General features: G+C 32.5%; 1 protein-coding gene across 3 annotated transcripts in view; it reads left to right on the top strand.

Annotated features, from left to right (window-relative positions):
* Positions 1 to 3,899: 3,899 nt before the first annotated feature.
* Positions 3,900 to 22,083, top strand: part of LOC105275115 (synaptotagmin 1) — a 25,017-nt gene continuing 6,833 nt past the window's right edge. The window contains exons 1-10 of one of the 3 annotated variants that reach the window (XM_011331766.3): positions 3,900 to 4,206; positions 7,957 to 8,083; positions 8,255 to 8,365; positions 8,498 to 8,643; positions 8,731 to 8,823; positions 9,169 to 9,363; positions 9,793 to 9,969; positions 16,919 to 17,170; positions 17,856 to 18,072; positions 19,676 to 19,709. In XM_011331766.3, the coding sequence (XP_011330068.1) occupies positions 7,960 to 8,083; positions 8,255 to 8,365; positions 8,498 to 8,643; positions 8,731 to 8,823; positions 9,169 to 9,363; positions 9,793 to 9,969; positions 16,919 to 17,170; positions 17,856 to 18,050 (1,293 nt within the window). In that variant the 5' untranslated portion in view covers positions 3,900 to 4,206; positions 7,957 to 7,959 and the 3' untranslated portion in view covers positions 18,051 to 18,072; positions 19,676 to 19,709. Of the gene's footprint in view, positions 4,207 to 7,956; positions 8,084 to 8,254; positions 8,366 to 8,497; positions 8,644 to 8,724; positions 8,824 to 9,168; positions 9,364 to 9,792; positions 9,970 to 16,918; positions 17,171 to 17,855; positions 18,073 to 19,675; positions 19,710 to 22,083 lie in introns of those variants that run through there. The other 2 variants (XM_011331764.3, XM_011331765.3) reach the window with 2 other exon arrangements.

The following is a 22,083-nucleotide window of genomic DNA, read 5'->3' as shown; positions in this document are numbered from 1 at the left end:
AGCATGTGCGTGCGTGCGTATGATGTACCATGTCCTTATAGTTTCTGTGACACACACACATACAAAGAGGTGTAAATCCGATTGGACAACCTCCACGTGGCACACCTTGGATAATGCTAATGCCGGCGGTACTGTAACTTTTAAGTCTTGTAACTCGCAAAGTATTTAATGAAAACATACTTTATTATAGTGTTTTGAACGCACGCACGCACATTTTTCTTCGTTTATTTTTTGTAACTTCTGCAATGCCAGACTACACAGGGAACGAAATTGTTGATATTCTCTTACAAGGGAACGTTTCCAGCTGATTCATCGTTTTCGATTCAAACTGTATGCAGAAATGTTGTGGATGATGCCAGTAGCATATTCTGCAAGTTACAGCTCCTATCTTTGCGTTAAAAAAATGGCGATATAAAAACTTTCCCATGCAGGGTGTCCCAAAAAGCTGGAAACGGTCGAATATTTCATAAGCATTGCAGTTTAGAAGAAAATGTTTCAGACAAAAGTTGTAAGGTTTTAAAAAGCGCATTCAGTGGCAATATGAGTGTGATCATGGGTAGTGTTACCAAGGTCAACTTAATTTTTTTAATGAAAACTCCTATTTTTTATTATATTATCTTTTTCTACTAATTAATTTGAACAACTTTTGTCTGAAATATTTTTTTGTATTTTCTGTTTTTAATTTTTTATTTTCTGTTTAAATTGTTTTATTTTTCTGTTTTAATTTTTTTATTTTTCTGTTTTAAATTTTGTTATTCTTTTGATTTAATTTTCTGCATTTTTATGTTTTTAAGTAATTTTGAGTTAATGATAACATGTGCGATTCAAAAAATGTTCAAGACACAAAAATTGATTACAGTGGGCGCAACTAATAAAAACTGTTTTTTCACATCAAAATTACTTAAAAACATAAAAATGCAGAAAATTAAATCAAAAGAATAACAAAATTTAAAACAGAAAAATAAAAAAATTAAAACAGAAAAATAAAACAATTTAAACAGAAAATAAAAAAAATTAAAAACAGAAAATACAAAAAAATATTTCAGACAAAAGTTGTTCAAATTAATTAGTAGAAAAAGATAATATAATAAAAAATAGGAGTTTTCATTAAAAAAATTAAGTTGACCTTGGTAACACTAAACAAAAGAAGTTTAATGATTTTGTACAAATTGTCAGCTGTCCACGCGAAGCAAGACCATGATATTGACATATATTACAAAGGTCACCTCCCCGAAAAACCCGCACTAGGTTTTAACCGTCACTCGTTGTTTGTTAAAAAGTTATTAACAAAACAGTTTAATGAATAAAGCCCCGGACACATACGATCGTTAATGTTATTAGGCGACAGTTGAGTGCTCGTTTTCAGCCCGCTTCGCGGGAGGGCGGGGACGAGGAGCTGTGTCCCTTCCCCCCACCGGGATCTGTGCCGTGTACCAGATGATCAAAATCTGTACGGTGAAATCTGTTTTGCAAAACTTTTCAGCTGTTCGAAAACGCAAAGTAAGAACTTCACGTTGAAATATATAAAGATCGTTCCATCCCAGTAATCTGCAGATAGTTCTACATTGTAACTTCCACGCAGTACTTTTGGTTATCCCAAAGTTTTGTTATTTTTTTTACGTGGAAGAGCACGAGGAGACAGGCTTCGCCCGTCACCTAGTACTCTTCCACCCAAGCATATACTTTCCCAGTACAAAAAATTAATAATATTAAAGTAAGAAAGTTTATACTGGGAAAGTATATGCTTGGGTGGAAGAGTACTAGGTGACGGGCGAAGCACATAAAATAAATAACAAAACTTTGGGATGACCAAAAGTACTGCGTGGAAGTTACAATATAGAATCTTGCTTTGCGTGGGACCTGGCTTGCTGAAAATACATGCAAAATTATTAAACTATTAAACTATTAAACTTCTTTTGTTAATAACTTTTTAATAAACAACGAGCGACGGCTAAAACCTTTTGAAGGTCACTCAGGAGGGTCACCTCTATAATATATGTCAAGGTCAAGGTCATCGGAGCTGACACCCCTATAATGCATAATTACCTTACTTTTCTACGGAGAATCAGAATCTGCAATAAAAAATATGGAGTTCCGTTTAAAAAAACAAAGTTGAACTCCATATGACCTTGGCACGTTCACTCAAGGTCAAACCAATGACGCCGTCTTATGTCCCCCTTCGAACCATACAACTTTTGTCTGAAACATTTTTGCTGAAAATGCTTCGTTGAAGAATTATCGAGGTGCGTTTTTTAAAATGGGACATCCTGTATGTATTAATAATAAACATTTACTTTTACAAAAAAATAAATTATTTATTTGTACATGTAACAGTTGGACCATAAGTAGTGGTTAATTTTTACTATTTCATATTCAAATTATTGTTTGTATTGTAACGTATTATATTATCTTGTTTATTCAACAATGCAATAGAATATAAATAGAATATAAATTATAATTAAAGAACTACGTCAATCAACTATATTTAATTTGAGATTTAATTGCTAAACCATCTGTCAACAATAGAACACCTATATATAAAACCAGAATACATGTCATTGATATTATTTCTCGCGATAAGTACACGAACCGCATATATGAACTTTTTATCGATATGTGGATGAATAGTGCATAGTATTCTTGCTTACTGCTATTTTAGGTAAAGAGGTTTACATAAGCAATAGGAAGTTTTATATATAGCAATCTTCTACTTGCCTGTGTGAATGGAATAAAATTACAAATCGATTTCTCTCCAATCTTATTATTTTATCTCGCAGGAAAAAAATCGTCGTACATTTGCGTGCAGACTCTAGATTATACAATACTAACTTGTGGTCGATATTTCTGTGTACATATTATATACAATGTGTAAAAACTTTAATTATATATAATGTGTAAAAATTTGCTATTTTGATAATCTCGATGCAACATGCGTGCAATTTTTAATAGCATTTTTAATAATGATGTATATGTACAATTTTTCTTAAAATGCATGTATATCGCGACTTTTAATAATTATACCTTATACTTAGCGTATAGCATACGCTATAGTGCGTCATGTCGACTGCCACTGAAATCGCTGATGATCGACGCTGATAAGTTTTTAATAATAACGCCACGTGAAGACCACCGATCTATCGGACTTATTCTCTTTAAATACTTCTAGTAAATAAAATCCACTTAATAAAGTCTCATAAAATTCAAAGTAGCATAAATCTATAATAAGGAAGATGTCAAATAAAATGTGCATTATCGAATTATTACAATTTTCATTTCTAATAATACATATATTTTACGTATCGCGATGCACTTTATTGAAACAAAACTAACAGATTTTATTGCGACGTACGCAGTAAGATACATAAAACTTATTGGATGGTCAACTTGTTAAATATAGATGTAAGATTTCTAAGACTGTAAAATTCGAAAATAATTAAGGGATGCATGAAATATCTCAGAGATATAAAAGGATGATCCCAATTGGTCTTTTTTTCAAGCGCCTCTTGTCTCTTCATTGTATTGTACCGTATTGCATTGGCGCTGATAACATGTTAATGAATTGGTGACGGAGTACCCGATTAAATCACATTAATATCACGTCATTGTCATTACCAGAAGGGTAGTGACATTTCGAAACTAAAAAGCAGTTACACGTATCGAACGTCCGCGCATACCGATGACGTCGATTGACGTTCACTCCAGAGTTGTCGTTGTCGTTATCGCGCCGCTCTGGATTCGGGGGTGGACAGGCGGGGGCGGTGAGAGCGAACGACGCAGAGCGTCGGCTCCGAGCAGCGTCGGAACGCCGTCGGGAAACGTAACGTGTTTTATCGATTTACGTCGACGGCCATGTTCGCGCTCGCCATCACTGGTCAGGCGCACTCGGCTCATCCGACCGTCGTCGTCGTCGATGAGAGATCGCCGTGATACATCGCGAGATAGATTTTTGTCCCTTGGCCGTGTATCGCCATCGTCGCGTATGAAACAGCGCGATGTGCCTGTAAAACGCGAGTACAAGAGTGGTGAATTCGCCCCACACGTCGTATCCCCTATTACTGTCACTCGATACGCGTGAATCTGTGAGTAGTCGCAGACGAGCGACGACGAGGTTGCCGAGTAACGCCCAAGGGAGGAACTAACTCGAAAAGGGAAGAAAACGCGAAGAAAAGGAAAGAAGAGAACAGATTGTGGAACAATCAACAGCTCGTGAGTATCGCCGAGATGAACAAACATCCGTTTTCTACTTTGTCGGATCAAACCCCTTGTATATGACGGATATATATAAAATTAGAAATCGATATACCCTCCGCGAAGATATAATCACTCGTATCCCTCCATTGAGTTGACCGAGAAACGTAAAAAATATCAATCTCTAGTAGTTAACGCATTTTGATTTACGAACTTTATTTTCTGTTAAATAATATTCGTGAATGGACACATTTCAAAGAGCGAGAGGAGAAAGAGAGAGAGAGAGAGAGAGAGAGAGAGAGAGGGGGGGGAGACAGAGAGATGGAGAGTGTATATTGTAAGAAAGGATAAAGATTTTTTCCGTCAAAGCAAGATTATTATTTCTTGCTTCTTTAGATGATGCGACTTGTCAATTCTTATTTTTCTCCTTTATCGTCTTTTTTTCTGGATGTTTCTGTTAATCACAAGTGCGTAATTTTGCATATAAATTCTTACGTTTTAATTCAGATGTAAAACATAATTGTTACAATAGATGAATTTTATCGATCAATATTTTTTCATGTTTTTAATTACAAGATGAAAAGAAGGTCGTGACAGGTGGGAATAACGTAGATAAAAATTTCAAAATAATAAGATTGAGAAATTTAATGCAAGAGATTTAATTTGAAATGTGTACTATTATTTAACATTATTTTACATATATTTATGTAACGTTTAAGTAAATTTACAAATACGTCCACCAAAGTTCTATAATATATTGTTACATGAGTAAAATACTAAACAAATTATTATAAGTTTAAAAAAATCGCAGAGAAGCCTTATATATGTTATATTATACAATTAAAAATAAACTTAAAAATGTGTTTTAAATAAATTTCATTTTACAAAATATACAACAAAATTATATTTTGATAGATTAGATGTGCAAATTAATGCGTTGCTTTTTTTCTGAAGAAATTGAACCTTTATTTATTCTTTTCGAGGGGGATTTGTTAGCTGTGCGATAGATGGAGAAAAGTATAATAACTATAAAATATTTTGATCTGCAACATAATTTCCTCTCCAATGTTCGCCAGTTATTAAGGATTGAAATGCCGGTGCTCAATGTCATTGCGGTTTCTTCGGTTGCTCATACTAAAAAAAACCACAAGATACAAAGCCATCCTGCGGGATCCTTAAAAGCACGAAAAATCGGTACATAAAAATGAGTCAAGATAATATTTTATTAATTAAAATTGACTAACAATTTTTATTGATCGGATTAAATCTATTGTCTTTAGTAGAAGGGCGTATATCTATCTCGTAACTTACATTTTTACTCGTTGTATAACAGTCACGTGAGGGATATTCATTCATGAAAGGTAGATGCTTTACAACAATTATAGTGAAATTGTCCTTGAAAAAGATATAGGCCAGTCGATGATCATATGATCGCTATTTTGAAAAAGAAAGGTATCATTAGCGCATACATGCGCACACAGGCACATGTTCTATTATTAAACTTTATTTCTTTAATTTTGTTTTCGACGATCCTTTCAATTTCTGTTAAGATTTCAACAACTATATTTTACAGATATTACGAAAATATGTTATTACGATTTTCCGCGGTCTAGTAAATAATTTTAATATCTTGTTTGTTTTATTCACATTTTTAATATAATATAATAAAACGTATTTAGTCTAATACAATAAATCGCATACATATTACGTGTACATACGCGTACGTCGTTACACATGCACATAATATGTATTTACATTTGTCATAATGTTCGTTATACATTTTACAACAAACAAGAAAAAATAGTTACGAATTATTATATATTAGTTAGTGTATCTTTCAGGTACGAAAAGCTGTATTGATTCCTGCTTTAAATATGATCATTTTTACACATGCAAGCGTGTATATAATCTACGTGGCTGCTTAGATACAACAGATATTCCAATTAATGCGTAGTAAGATTTGCTGGACTAATCATAGGAATTTAAGAGGCGCCTTTAAGCATATTCAATGACAACTTGATCGTAGTTTCTAAACGAAAAACAAGATCTTTGATTATCTTCAATCTTTGATAATTAAAAGGCAGTCTTTATACTGAAGAAAGTGTGACATTATATAATGTAATCCTATTTTCCTATCTTAAAGAATCTTTCTGTGTTAAAATAAAAAGTCTTAAAATGTAAGAAAAAAGATAAGTTTCCTCTCTTACGTCAGTACGTCAGTAAAGCCTTAAAATCAGAAGTTTCCTCTTTGTTAATAATAACAAATTTTCTTTAAAACCTACGAATTTAGTATTCGTTAAAAAATACTAAATTAAGTATGAAATGAGAAAAATATTCTAAAAATATTTTAATATTTTTTTATCCGTATCGAACAATATGTAATATGTTAATTATGTTTGAAATAATTTTTAACATTATTAGTAGAGTCGTAGGGCATTTTGGTGTGAAACCTATCGTTTATACAAATAAGATGTAGAAAGATAGCATGAATTTTTCTACATTAATCTAAAGTTTGTATAATAATTTCTGAGAATAAAGATGTAACTTCTGATTGTGAATGAACAGGAGATTAAAACGTGTTGATTTTGTGAAAATTTGTATGTAGTAGTAATCAAGTATATTCCGATGTCTACTTTTAAATTTATTATTTCTTAATTTTAATTAGCATAGAGATATTTAACTAGTTATCTCTTCTGCCAAGTTTTTTAAAGAAAAGATTTACTCAAGACTGAACATATTTCTTATACTCAGAAAGTTATCTGCTTTTACCATGATAAAGAAATTGTAGCATCTTGTAAGTGAGTTTATTGCGTCTGAGATAAGTAATCCCATTGAAAGTTATCCGTATTGATCTTGCACAGCGTGCATGTATTTCTGCACGCATATTCTATGGGGTGTGTAAAAACTACACACCGACGATATAAATCACATCTTCTCTATGATTATGTTAGTATGATTATATAATTGTCAATTACATAATGTAATTATCGCATAATGAATAATCGAAAAACTAATAGATAAATAATTCTTTGATTTTAAGATATTTTAAATTCATTCTCCTATAATAAAATTAGCTCCTAATTTTCAGCAATATTGTGTTATAGTGTATTAATTTTCTATTTGATCATCTTCTTCTTTCTCCTTCTTTTTCAACCCTCTGCTCTTTCCTTCTCTCTCTCTCTCTCTCTCTCCCCCACCCTCTTTCCTCTTCTCGCGTCTTTATCTCTTTATCTCTATTTCTTCCGCTCCGTTGTTCAGTTATAGATTGGCGTGAATAAACTCCCACGCGCATTGCTCGATAATACATCACCGTGCGCGGTATTGCCTTTGTATCACACCGTTTTACCGTCCCATTTCAGTTCCGTCTTGACAATCTTTTTACAGACAGAGAAAGAGAGAGAGAGAGAGAGAGAGAGAGAGATTACAGAATCTCTAACAATATCCGCCCGCGCGTTGGCTGCACGCGTCACGATCTCGGCCCAGTGAAATCATAGTATTACGTTACTACCTTCGTCAAATCATTGATTAATTCACTCTCTTGTCTCGCCATTATTCAGAAAGACAGAATTGAATTCACGAATTATTCGAAATTAAATTATTAAATTATTAAAAGGAAGAATATTAAAAGAGATGTTAATATAAGAATATTGTTGAAGAAGAATTGTCGTTTATATATAATTGTAAATATTGTAAATTGTTATTTTACGTTGAATTACTTCAAAGTGCGTATATGTGTGTTTTTTATAATAATATACCCCTATGATATAGAAAATGGCACCAAGGTCTTTCGTCAAAAGAAATGCCGAGGCACCGCAGAAAACCGAGGAAAATGTCGGCGGTGGTATCACTGATAGTAATGTACTTCCCACTACAGACACGTCTGAGAAAAATGGTGGTGAGTATTGATATGATATTCTACTCCTATTTTTCTGTTGTAATAATGATCTCAGTTATAATTATGGAGTTGGATTTGCTTTATATATTTCAAACGCAGGTGCATGTACGTACTCTTTATTTATGATAATAATCTTCCTTTTCTGAGATGTTAGTTAAAACTTGTTTTCAGGAACGGAAGAAGTTTTTACGGCAAAATCCGAGAACAAATTTAAGCAATTCGAAGAAGAGCTAGAGAAAGATTTAGGGATACCGTCATGGGGTCTTGTCGCTATTTTAATAGGTAACAAAGAGTTTGTTTGCTCACAAAATAATACCAAATTATAATTAATTAAAAATAACATCTGTATATAAAAATCTGTATACTAAAATTTGATTATATTTAAATGTTGCATCTTTGCTTCTTTTCATACAGTCGTAGGTGTAATTATCCTTGGAATCTGTTTCTGCTGTATACGAAGATGTTGTCGCAAACGACGTTCCAAAGATGGCAAGAAGGGATTGAAGGGAGCAGTAGATCTGAAATCCGTGCAGTTGTTAGGAAGCACGTACAAAGACAAAGTATGTATATGGTGTACCGTGATTTCATGTAGACATTAGAGACACATTCTACACCCGTGGAATCCACTTCGATATGTGCAGGTCCAGCCGGACATGGAGGAGCTGACAGATAATGCTGAGGAACCAGATGAGGCCGAGAGCAAGCAGAGCGAAGTTAAACTTGGAAGATTGCAGTACAAGGTACAATTCGCAATGTGTCCTGTTTTCTTGTATTTTATTTTAAATGTTATAGAACAATATTACAAATTATAATTAATTTATTGAAATCAAAATAAATGAGTACCATGAAGTAAGAAAACTAAAATATTGTGCTAATGCACACATTTATTATCTTATTTTAGTATGTTATATAAATTGTCTTATTTCATATTTACAATATACACAGAACAAACACTGGCCATTTTTGACAACACATCTACTTTTGCATTATTAATACCATAAATATGATATAATTATTTTTAGCATTTTATTTTAAATTTGCTATTTATGTATACTTATATGTGTGTAAATACAATCTATTTTCAGCTTGAATACGACTTCAATTCAAACAGTCTCGCTGTGACAGTAATACAAGCGGAAGAATTGCCGGCATTAGACATGGGCGGCACGTCTGATCCATATGTTAAAGTATATTTATTACCGGATAAGAAGAAAAAGTTTGAGACGAAAGTTCACAGGAAGACATTGAATCCGGTCTTCAATGAAACTTTTACGTTCAAGGTTAGTTAAATGTGTATTACAATTGTGTCATACAAAATATATATTTTTCGAACTGTAATATAAATTTTAATTAATTATAATTAATCTACAATGCATAATCTTTTAATTTTTAGCGAATTTATAATATTGTTTTATTTTATATGTATTATTCTTTAGATTTTATTGTGTGTTTGTGTGTGTGTGTGTGTGTGTGTGTACATTTTTACTTCTATTAAAAATCAATATTTAATTAAAATTAAAAATGTAATGTATGTAATTAAAATTATTTATTACTTTTATTATTATATTATTATTTATTATTAAAATTAAATATAAAAATTAAAAATATGAGCATTATTCTTAATATATATATTTTTAATATATAAAAAATATTTAAATATAAAAATATTGATTATCACACTGTTATTAACAAATATGTTTTTATTGTAGGCCGTTCCTTATGCTGATGCCATGAATAAGACTTTGGTCTTCGCCATCTTTGATTTTGACAGATTTTCAAAACATGATCAAATTGGCGAAGTTAAAGTGCCGCTCTGTCAAATTGATTTAGCACAAACGATCGAGGAATGGAGAGAATTGCAAAGCGTTGAAGGCGAAGGTGGACAGGTGAGTCGATTAATTAACGAGAGAATAATTTATATAAAATAGCAATAATATTAAAATAAAAAAGAGAATACGAGTACACAAAATAAATATCTCTGTTTTCCATTGTTCTATAAAACTAGAGATAATATACAGAGTGTACAGAGTGTAGAAAAGCGTGAGAATATTTCGGACTGGATATATCTCGAAAAGTATGCATTTTAAAGAAAAATATGTTAAACAAAAGTTACAGGGTATAAAATAATGTATCTATGTTAACTGTTTGACCTTTGAGCTGCGTTGCCTAAATCAAGCGAAAGTCACAATAATTCTTTTAAAGTGAATCTCCTATTTTTGACTCTATGATGTGATAGTTGGTATCAATCTTTCCAAAATATTATTATGATATTTCTTCTCAGATTATGCGAGGTTTTTAAAGTTTATTTATCGCCGACATTGGATTTATCCACTATGCACCACAAGGAGGCGTACTAGGATTTATTAAATATTTATAATACATTAAATAAGTGTTGAATACACTAAACATCTAAACTATTTAATTATATCATCATTAAATAATGTTGCCGACACACGTGCAGCCCACGTGTGTCCACGTGGACTCCAGAAATCTAGCTATTTTATTTTCATTTCTGTTACTTAGGGAAACATATTATTTTCAGCGCTTATAAAATGCGCACCTTCGCGTTCGAGCTCAGAGTTCCTCGACTGCCGAATCTACAATAATTACTCATCCTGTTATTACATTATGAATTGTTATGAATAAACCGCTATATGTATATCGGATTGGTCGAAAAGTCCATGCAGATCTTTTAGAAAAATTTAAATGCAAAAATTTGTATTAAGAATTAATTTTATTGAACAATGCACCATTTTTTAATGACTTGTCATCATCTCTCAACTGCATTATACTGCTGTAAATCATTGAGGGAATTTTGCAATGACCGAAATAAGTGGAAATCAAATGGCATAAAGTCGAGTGAATATATGTAGTAGATGAGCTAAGACATCCTAGTCAAGGTGCAAGAATTTTTGCTGGTATTTGCTCTGTAAGGAAATGTATGATCTGTCGTTGTCGTGTTAGAACGTAACATTCTATTAATCAATTTTGAACGCTTTTCGTCGATTGCTGCCTTTAATTCATTCAATTGAAAACGGTATTTGTTCGAACTCATTGTTTGATTATTCGATGCGAGCTCATAATGAATGGGTCTCTTCCAATCCCACCAGATGCAGAGCATAATCTTCGTATGCAGATCAGTCGGTGGTGTAGTTAGTGGTGCACACTATTATACACTGAAAAAACGTGTTATTTCCTTCCATTTTTAAACCGCTGCTAAAATACTTATGTTTACTGGATTGCGATCACTTTATTCAATAAATGTGTGCTAAAGTGTCATCTTTTTGTGCGTACACATACTTGACAGATTATACTGAAGTTAACACATATTTGGTTGAACAACATCTGTTGGGTAATCCGCACAAACTTTCTGGTCACACAATATATTATATTTTCTAGAGCGTTTTCGTGGTGATAGTCAGGTGGATGATCAGGACAAATGATCAGGTTCCGTCGGGATAGATTAATCGACTCCAAGAGTTAAACGTCAAATAATAAAATATGTTTATTACTCCACAAGAGATGTCAAATAAATAGAAAGGGGATCGATCGCTGATTCGCTCGGTCACTCTTTGTTTCACAGGCTATTCTTAAATGTTCCAACTTGTACGTTCCTCTGGGAAGCGGCTCATATAGGGAGAAAGTCTCCCGATAAATTACCTCTCTTATATTCTCTGTCTATCCAGCATTTGTCTCTTGTTTGTCACCGTGTTCTAATATTTTGGTCAATCTTTGATCACGCAAATAATAATGCTAAATGGGCGGTACGCCGCTAACAAATCTTATTTTCACCGCCTACAATTTAGGTTTTGGTTCATTTAGTCGATTCCACCTACCTACGTTGCTACGTTACTACAAAGTATCTTATTAAACGACGTACAATCCACTCTTTCAAACTTTCTTCTTGCTTTTCATTAAAATATTTATTCTTTCCTTTTTGGGCTATGAATTTATTTGTAAACATTTGTTTTACGCGTTTTGTTCAAAATGCATGAGCTTTCGGAAGATGAGTGCATAATATTATATTATTAAGCATGTGAGGTTGAGGCAATTTTCAGAGATTTGATGAACAGATCAGGCAATTTTTTAAATAAATCTTTCAGAAGAAGAAACAATAATATATAGAGATCTACAGTATAACTTATAATTAAATGCTTCGAAGAAGTATCTTAAAGAATCATCTTGTTAAAAACCGATAAAAATCAGTTAGACCACTCACGACATCAAATCCTGATAGAGCTGCAAATTTTTTGTTGAAATCTCGTACATTTAGTCATTCACAAAGCCGCTCAACAACGCGATTGGTATAATGTTCAAAAGTTCACAAAATTCTTCAAGAAACGAACTCCATCAAGAACCAGGAATTATCTGAAGATGACTTTGATCGTCAAATCACATTTCGTGAAGAAATAATGCAGAAAATCTCTGTTGAAAATAGCTTTGAATTCGATTTATCCAAGAAAGCAACATTCAAACACTTTCTAAATATACCCAGCAAACACAAAATATAACTATTATATAACACAGAAGTAACACGTAATATAACAACTGTTATATGTTATTAATGTTGAGGTTGCATAATTTACTTTGTAACTGCAATATAACTGCGTTATAAAACTGTTATATTGCTCTGTTATACCTTGGTTATAATAATATAACAGTAATATAACTGAAATATGCGATATTATATAACTGTAATATTTCCATATTATGTCTATGTTATATATCATTTTTAACATTCAGATGTCGAGTTGTCCGGTAGATGGCTTCGTTTCTCGCATGCAAAATATAATACAAAATATATATAGGAACGGTGATCACGGCAGGACACAACTTGTATCGTAAGTCCATTTCTACGATGAAGTGGTACATTTTTGAACGAATAATAAATAAGAGGAAAGTACGAACGTGTACGTAACGTTTAGGAAAATAAATTAAACATACACTTGTAGTTGTAGAGACTAGAGAGAGGAAGAAAGAATAAATAATATATATTCCATTTAAATAACATTTTAGTAACACGTTATATTATTGTTATATTACTGCAATTTCGTTTGAGTGGGAAATTACAACTAACATATACGTTACATGTAACGAACATGTTATATTGCGTGTTACATTCTGTTATATTATGGCAATATCATTGTTATATGACTGTGTTTGCTGGGTACTAATATAATAGACATAATTATAAGTACTGGAGCGAAAATTCACACTGGATAGTTAAAGTGCATATACAGTAGTATATTCCGAAAATGGCGAGGGTTGTTTATTGATAATACTGTGATTAAGCCTTTCTTTTCTGAAAATAATCTAACAGCTGGTATAAATATGAGACCATATTCCAAAATAAAATCCTTTCTGCAATTCAAAATATTGCTGATCAGAACTTTGATCGTACCTGATTCCAGCAGGACGGACTTCTCATTCAACTTCTGCTTATTTTGGTTTGTCTGCTCGTTTGTGTTTTTGAATTGAGTGTTTCCTCAAATATAGATTGGAGAGGAGAGTAAAACTGAATGGATATCTCGAGCACCTAACCTCACTCCGCTTTGTTTTTATGGAGTTCTTTGAACAGCAAAGTTTATAAGTCAAAACCATGAGATCTCAAAGACTTACGTCGTTGAATGATTGATGAGATGAGCCTTATTTCACATCTCACTATAAAAACGCAATCTCTAATATGTTTGTTAGCTTGATTCACTGTCAGGAAGTACAAGCTAAATATTTTTAAAACGTGTTATAAACTAACAAAAAATATGTATGAACACAGAGAGAGAGAGAGAGAGAGAGAGAGAGAAGAGTAAATCCGACTGCGCTATCTCCATGTGATGTGCCTTGCGTAATGCTAATGTCGGCGATACTTAAACTTTAAAGATTCATTACTCGCATAAATCTGAAGGAAAATAAACATAATGTTTTAAATAGCTTTGGATACTAACTATTAGATTATGGAATAAAAAATAGCGAATTCCATTTGAATCAATATGACCTTGACTTAACCTTGGCAACGCAACTCAAGGACATCACTAAATACATATATCACTTTATACTTTTATCTAACACATCTTTTTACCAAGAGGCATACTTCCCATACAGCACGGCAAGATTGCCGCAATATTGCAGCAACATTTTTCGGCAAGATTGCAACATTGCAGAACCATTGCGAAATATTGTTGCAAGAGTACTGCAAGATTGCAGCAACGGTAAAATGTCCGCTTTCAGAAATATTGCTACAAAACGTTGTAGCAATATTGCAGTAAAATATACATGCAAACTACTGTGGAAATGTGCCAATATATGGTTGAGCTCGATCTTTTGTGCCTAATAATATATTTCGCGTTAATGTATGTATATTTTTCGCTTAACAAACTATGCAATCACGTAATTAAATTTAATTATGTGATTTCTTCTAGCTTCAACTTGAGACTGCGTTTCAAGACCGATAGTAAACGGTCTTAAAACGCAGTCTCAAGTTGAATCGTAGTTTAAGCGAAGTCTAAGCGAAGACTGTACATAAATTCATGTAAAAAATATTATTAGGCACAAAAGATCCAGTCCAACGATATATTGGCACATTTACTTGATTGTTATAATAATCATGACAACATTAATATAAATACACACATTATTTTACGTTATTTTAGATTATACACATGTTGGCATAATAGCTTTAACACGAAGTAAAACCATTCTAGAACACATGGATCTTTTATGAAAAGTTTAAACACCACTTAATGTATTAAGATTAACATGCCAACTTGTATGTATAATAACGCATAAGTTTATTTTATTTTAATCTTAGGGTTTGGAGGTAATAGACAAATTTATATATATATATATAATTAATATAAAAATGCTTTCAATCCTATGTGTATTAAAATTATTATAATAATAAACATTTTTGAATACTTACTCTAATTGTAAGTGACACAAACACACAATAAAAGTACATGTTATTTTCACAATATTTTACAACGTTGCTGTAACGTGTTTAAACTATATTGTAAATTCATGACTATACAATATTTCTGCAACATTGCACTGCAATGTGCAATATTGCAATATTGCAATATTGCAGCAATGTTGCTGCAAACTTTTGTGCTGTATGGGTTTTTGTACATATACAGTGGCGTGCAAAACTTATGGGCCACGCAGTTTTTTATACGTAATTTACATACAATGGAGGAAGTAAATAAAAAGAATCATGTACAAGCTAAACTTCTTTGATTGTATTTGAAGAATGAAGTTTTTAGTTTTAATATAATTAATTATAGTCAATTATAACATAAATACCAGTTGCTCATGTTCAAAAATAATGGGCCATATATTTTGTTTTTCACAAATTAACAAAAATGAACACATAACATAAGTTTAAACATAAAAAAATACTGAAAATCTTTCAGTTCACTTAATATTTAGTAGCCATACCCTTCCAGACAATCACAGCAGCGCACCGTCGTGGCATTGATTCAATTAAAGTTTTTACTTTATCTTCTGAGATATTATTCCATTGTTGCTGCACTTCTTCCCAAAGATTACTTTTATTAAAACAATTTCTGCCGCCCAAACGAAGCTTTAACTCCTGCCACAAGTGTTCAATGGGATTCAGGTCTGGAGATTGGGATGGCCAGCTTAAAATACGAATCTTTGTTTTATCAAGAAATTGTTTTACCAATTTAGACGAATGCTTAGGATCGTTGTCGTGTTGAAAAATCCAAGATTGAGGCATGTTTCTTCGTGCATAAGGAAGCATATATTCCGACAAAATATTTTTGTATTTGACAGCGTCTGCTGTCATAATGCCATCAATTTTAATAATAGGACCGACGCCTTGCCAAGAAAACTCCCCAAAGCATAATGTTGTCACCACCGTGTTTCATTGTTGGTAGTTGATAACGAGAGTTGAATCTAGTACTTTTCGGTCGTCGTACGTATCTTCTCCCATCACTCCCAAATAAATTTATTTTTGTTTCGTTCGAAAACAGGACTTTCTTCCACTCCGCCGTAGTCCAATCTTGATATTTTTTCGCAAATTCGAGTCTCGCCTTTTTATTTCTTGAACTGATCAAAGGTTTTTTAACTGCTGCGCGGTCAACAAGTCCCACTTCTTTTAGTCGACGAGAAACAGTACTACGACTAATTTGCGAAATATTTTCCTCGCGTAATTCGCGCGCTATATCCACGGCAGTCTTTTTCTGGTCTATGACTGCTTTCCTTTTAATAAGTTTGTCTACGCGTTTTGTGGTTTTTCGTGACCTTCCGGTGTGTGGTTTGTCTGCCAACGTATTTGAACTTTTCCATTTTTTTATAATGCGGTTAACAGTACTTTTGCCGATCGACAACAACGTGGCAATGTCGCGAGAAACTTTTCCTTCTTCGTGAAGCTTTATAACCGCTTCGCGTATTTGCAGCTGCGTGTGTTTCGGCATCGTAGCAGAATAATACTGATAATACTTTCGTGTGGAACTAAATTCCATGTTTACTTCAACACCCTAGCAAAAATGTAAATAAACCACTGCTCTAAAGTCGTACTAATAAGTTGGCCCGAAATTTATGAACAGGGAAAAATTACAATTTATTAACGTAGCTTATCGCATATTATTCTGTTAAACAATGTCTTTTTTAATATAAAAGTTATTAAAAAATTATGCTATACCATTCACATTAAATATATTAAATAATTATAAACAAAAAATAAAAAACATGTTTTGGCCCATAATTTTTGCACGTCACTGTATATACTGTATATGTATATAAAAACAGTTAAAGTTTGATATTTTTTGATATTTGATATTGAAAATATATCAAAGAAGATTCCTTTAACAATTCTAGGATAATAAACTGGGAGACATATGCTTTTCATTGAGATATGTACCAACGGCTGGCAAGCTTACAGTGGTTATTCTGGAAGCTAAAAACCTGAAGAAAATGGACGTCGGCGGTCTTTCAGATCCGTACGTTAAAATCGCGTTGATGCAGAATGGCAAAAGATTGAAGAAGAAGAAAACATCAATCAAGAAGTGCACTCTTAATCCATATTACAACGAATCATTCACCTTCGAGGTTCCTTTCGAGCAGATACAGGTATGAAAAAATATTTTGCTATTTTTTAACACTCAAGTATTAATTATCAAAGAATTATTGATAATAGCTAAGGAAAAGACAATCAAAATTTTAAATACATTCATAAGTTTATAAATAAAACTTTAAAATCTCTATGTTACTGCATTTTCAGAAAAGTTATATTTGTTAGTAACATTTGTCTATTTATATTATCATTATTACATCGTGTTTGTTGAAATAATAATTTACATAATCAATGTGTTAAGAGCACTTGTTATCCCAGAGCACAAGGGTGTCCTTAAGAAATCCAAGGAACATCCAGGACATATATATGTGTATGATATCCTGAGACTAATCCATTTTAATGCTCGGATCTCCTCTGAATATTCGGAGGAAAAGTATTATAAATGGCTAAACTTACAAACTAATTATATTGAACACACGGCGTCCATCGACTTTACGTCCAATAGACATTTATAGGATATTTTTTTTATTACAATATTTGACATTTTAGATAAAATATCTAATGAAAATAGTCATTTATGTTGATAAAACATATTTTTAATAACACAACAAAACAGCCCACAAATATCCTAGGATATTCTGGACATATTGTGGATGAGGACGTTTTGTGCTACCTGGGATTGCATTATTCATTGTATATGTCTAATTTTTGCAAATATCGCAATTTTATGTTATTTCTCAGAAAGTGCAGCTCGTCGTCACCGTAGTAGATTACGATCGCATCGGTACATCAGAACCGATTGGAAAGGTAGTCTTGGGATACAACGCGAGCGGAACGGAACTAAGACATTGGTCTGACATGTTGGCGTCTCCCAGACGTCCAATCGCTCAATGGCATACACTGAAGGATCCTGAAGATGGAGATAAGAAGGATTAAGAATATTGATTTTCCAATTAAGGTAATATTAAAATAAATTTCGAATTAATGGACATCGATGAGAACCGATGACTTACTATCAACGGATTTCAAAATACACGCAAGATGCTCTAGAGAACATTCGTTCATTTTAGTTCTAATATCTGAATTTTTTAATTTATTTAAAGTTCTTTTTCTTTATAATTAAAATATTGAAACTCGAATAGATTTTATCGATATCCTATACATTATATAATTAAAAATATTAAGGGTTAACCGAAAAGTCTGTACGGATTATTCAACAGATATCGTTTACTCAAATATGCGTTAAATTCAGTACAATTTATCAAGTATGGTATATTTGAAAAGGTACACTTCGGCACACATCTATTAAGTAAAATGGTTTCATTCGAGTAAACAAAAATGTTTTAGTAGCAGTTTGAAAATGGAAATAATGTATTTTTACGGTGCATAATGTTTTTTTATTATCGTAAAAATAAGAATGCGAGACAAATTAAACGAAAGCGCCGTGTACGGAGAGGTGTTTGCTGTTAGCGAACAAATGTATTAGAAATGGTTTGCGAAATTTCGTGCAGAAGAATTAAATCTTGAAGACGCTCCTCGTTCCAGTCGACAAATCACCAAGGATGTCAACCAAATCATATCTTTAATTGATGCGGACTGACAAATCACTACTCTGGAAGTCGCAGAGAAACTTCACTTTGGCCATTCAACTATTTCCGAACGCACACAAAAAGCTAGGATTGACGAAGCTGGATATTTAGGTGTCGCATCAGTTGACTGGAAAAGATTTATTGGACCACATTTTCATCCGTGATTCACTGCTGAAAAGGAATGAAAATAACCCATTTTTGAAGATTGCTGACGGGCAATGAGAAGTGAATCATTTACAATAACGGAGTGCGAAAAAGATCGAAGGCCAAGTGAGATGAACGGCTATTAAGTACATCATAGACTGATCTGCATGCGAAGAAAGTCATGCTCTACATCTGGTGAGATTGGAAGGGACCCATCCACTATAAGCTCACATCGAATAATCAAACAATTAATTCGGACAAATGCTGTTCTCAGTTGGATCAATTAAAGGTAGCAATCGACAAGAAGTGTCCAAATTTGATAAAGAGAAAGAGTGTTACGTTCCAACACGACAACGCCAGACTATACGTTTCCTTGCAGCAAAAATTATTGCACCTTGGCTGGAATGTCTTGGCTCATCCCGTATTCACCCGATTTTGCGCTTGATTTCCACTTGATTTCCACTTATTTGTTGCTGAAGAACTCTCTCAATGATTTACAACAGTATAACGCAGCTAATTGAGAGATGGTGATAAGTCATTAAGAAAATGGTGCATATGTGGTTCAATAAAATTAATTCTTAATATACGGTATTTGAATTTTTCTAAAAAATCCGCATGACTTTTCGGCCAACTCAATATATCTTAAAATTAAATTTGTAATATTATTTAATTGACCTTAGATTTAAAAGTTCATCAGGGCAATAATTTTGGGGTATCCTACATAATCGGTATAATCAATTTTCTATTTGTTTAGTTCGTCTCACTTATCAAATAATCCAGAAAACCTTTGCATTAAAAATTGTTTTGAAATTTATCATCTTTTTACAGGATACTCTAGAAGAGAAAAGATGGAAAAGAATAAGAGAAGTAGAGAGATATGCAGAAGAAGTAAAGGTAGAAAGAAGAAGGAGAGGGAGAGGAAAAGAGCGGGCAAAGGGAGAGAGAGAGAGAGAGAGAGAGAGAGAGAAAGTGAATAAATCCAAAGAGAGAGAAATAAAAATAAATATATACTTAATTAATATTAATAATCTATGATCAACTAAAACGATAAAAATACCAACCATGAAGAATTTAACATTAAAATAATATGTTCTCGTGTGGAGAGAGAGAGAGTGTAGTGTCTTGTATATATACATATATCTAATATACTTCTCTCTGTAGATGTAATGTTGAATGATTTCAAGTAACGCGTCCTTTTTGCGATATTGGCCGAAACGAAAACGTTAAATATTCGTTAGAAATATATCTACAACCCGAGAAAATATCTATGGCATTAGGTATGTCTCGCAAATATACGCTTCCATCTTGGTTCGGTCGATTGGCACAGACTTGCGTAATAAAGCTTTTAAATACGTTGTTAATGTTATTGAAGAACTATACGTGTAACGAGAGATTGTGTTGTTCGTAAAATAACAGCATGACTTTATCCAAGAGGAAAAACATACGGTGGCGTAAACGTTGACAGTTGTATCTATATGTGAATTGATAGTAATGAACGACAACATAGTTGAATATGCAAAAGACATTTTAAGTTATAATTTACAAATTAATTAGAAGCAACAGCTTAGTAAAAACAGCTTTATAATTGCAAAAGCATTTATAAGATCATAAATACAAGCAAAATTAACAACTTGGAATAAACCAAAACTAGATCAACGTGAAATTATCATTCTCTAAAAAACCATTTCACGCACTTACAATATTATTCGCTGGAGAATGTAATTTTACATATTATGCATATTATCACACACACACACACGCGCGCGCGCGCGCGCGCACACGGAGTATATTGATTTATTTTATGTATTTTCATTATCTTTTTCTTTATTTTATTCAATTTTTTAATGAAATATTAACACTGATTATCATTCATATTATACAACATAACGTTTCTTAAGTTGCCTCAAAGAAAAACAAATTCGCGTCATGCATTAACCGTTATATGAATGACCCGGGTAACTCGTGTGTTTTTAAACTAAAAATATTTTTTATGTTCTAGTCGCATTAGGGGACTGAAACTCCATAAGAACTCTTAAACTGACGGATACATTATTTTAGCATTATCTTTGGACAGATTGACTCAATGGGGAACACGGGGAAACCAAAAATGGTTTAATATACTATATATGGTACCTTTAAAATGTACATACAAGTGTATAAAATACATTATATACATATACATATATCTTTATACTATATATTATATATAGATATATATAGAGCTATATATAGAGAAGTATATATGTGTATATAATGTATTTATACACTTGTATGTACATTTTAAAGGTAAACCATATATTAGTAATTATTAGAAAAATTTAAAGAAGCAACACATGCAGAAAAATCAATTTTTATACAAAATGTCTGAAGATAACTTCGTTATACCAATTAAGATTTTTTTCGTCACTCACAAAAGGGTTAAATTTTCCCATGCACTCGAAAGATCAAAGCGTATTTTAGCGTACGTTATTTAAACGTCGTTTGATGAACGTTTTGTCGTATCGATCTCCGAATGAAATATTACGCGACGTACTTTGTGCGAAGAAGCAATGCTTGATTTTGCGGTATCTTTTTATGCACATATAAATTCAATGTTTTTTTTTGTGTGTGAATTGTGTGAACTTTGTGACGTAAGACTTTCGGATCGCAATTGTTTTCAGACAATTTTCGTGCTATTTGCATTTAATCGGGGTACAATGGACATTCAGCCAAAAACTTCTATGTTACCCAGAGAGCGCGAGGGAACAACCTGGGGAAACAAAAAATGCTGATGTATCTAGCATGCGAAAATCAATTGACTACTTCTGATTTATATCAATTTAATAAGTTCCTCGAAATTAACATAAGAGAAGTTCAATCCGTATTGTTGAATAGATTAACATCATATACGAGCGTCATGCTTGCCGTAATCCATTTCACAACATTGACAAGTTTGTATCTCACAAGAGACAGGACTGCAAAAAGAATTATCCAAAGCGACTAACCATAGAAATAAAAAATAGGGCAATAGCCCTCTTCAAACAGATACAAATGAAGAAAATGAATCAAATTCTAAATAACGTGCAAGCAATTTGATTTGCAAAATATGTCATGTAAAATTTGTAACAAAAAGAATCTTGACATTCCATGTGAGGACAAAACACACAACAACCGCAAATGATTTATACGCCCATGCTGTACAAGTACATTTGCAAATACATGTCAATTTGTTTAAAGTTCACAAAAAGACCCGTGAG

Source organism: Ooceraea biroi, chromosome 1, assembly GCF_003672135.1.
Source record: "Ooceraea biroi isolate clonal line C1 chromosome 1, Obir_v5.4, whole genome shotgun sequence".
In the NCBI taxonomy this organism is placed as follows: domain Eukaryota; kingdom Metazoa; phylum Arthropoda; class Insecta; order Hymenoptera; family Formicidae; genus Ooceraea; species Ooceraea biroi.
The sequence above is the reverse complement of the archived record's forward strand: the minus strand, read 5'-3'. Positions and strand labels throughout refer to the sequence as shown.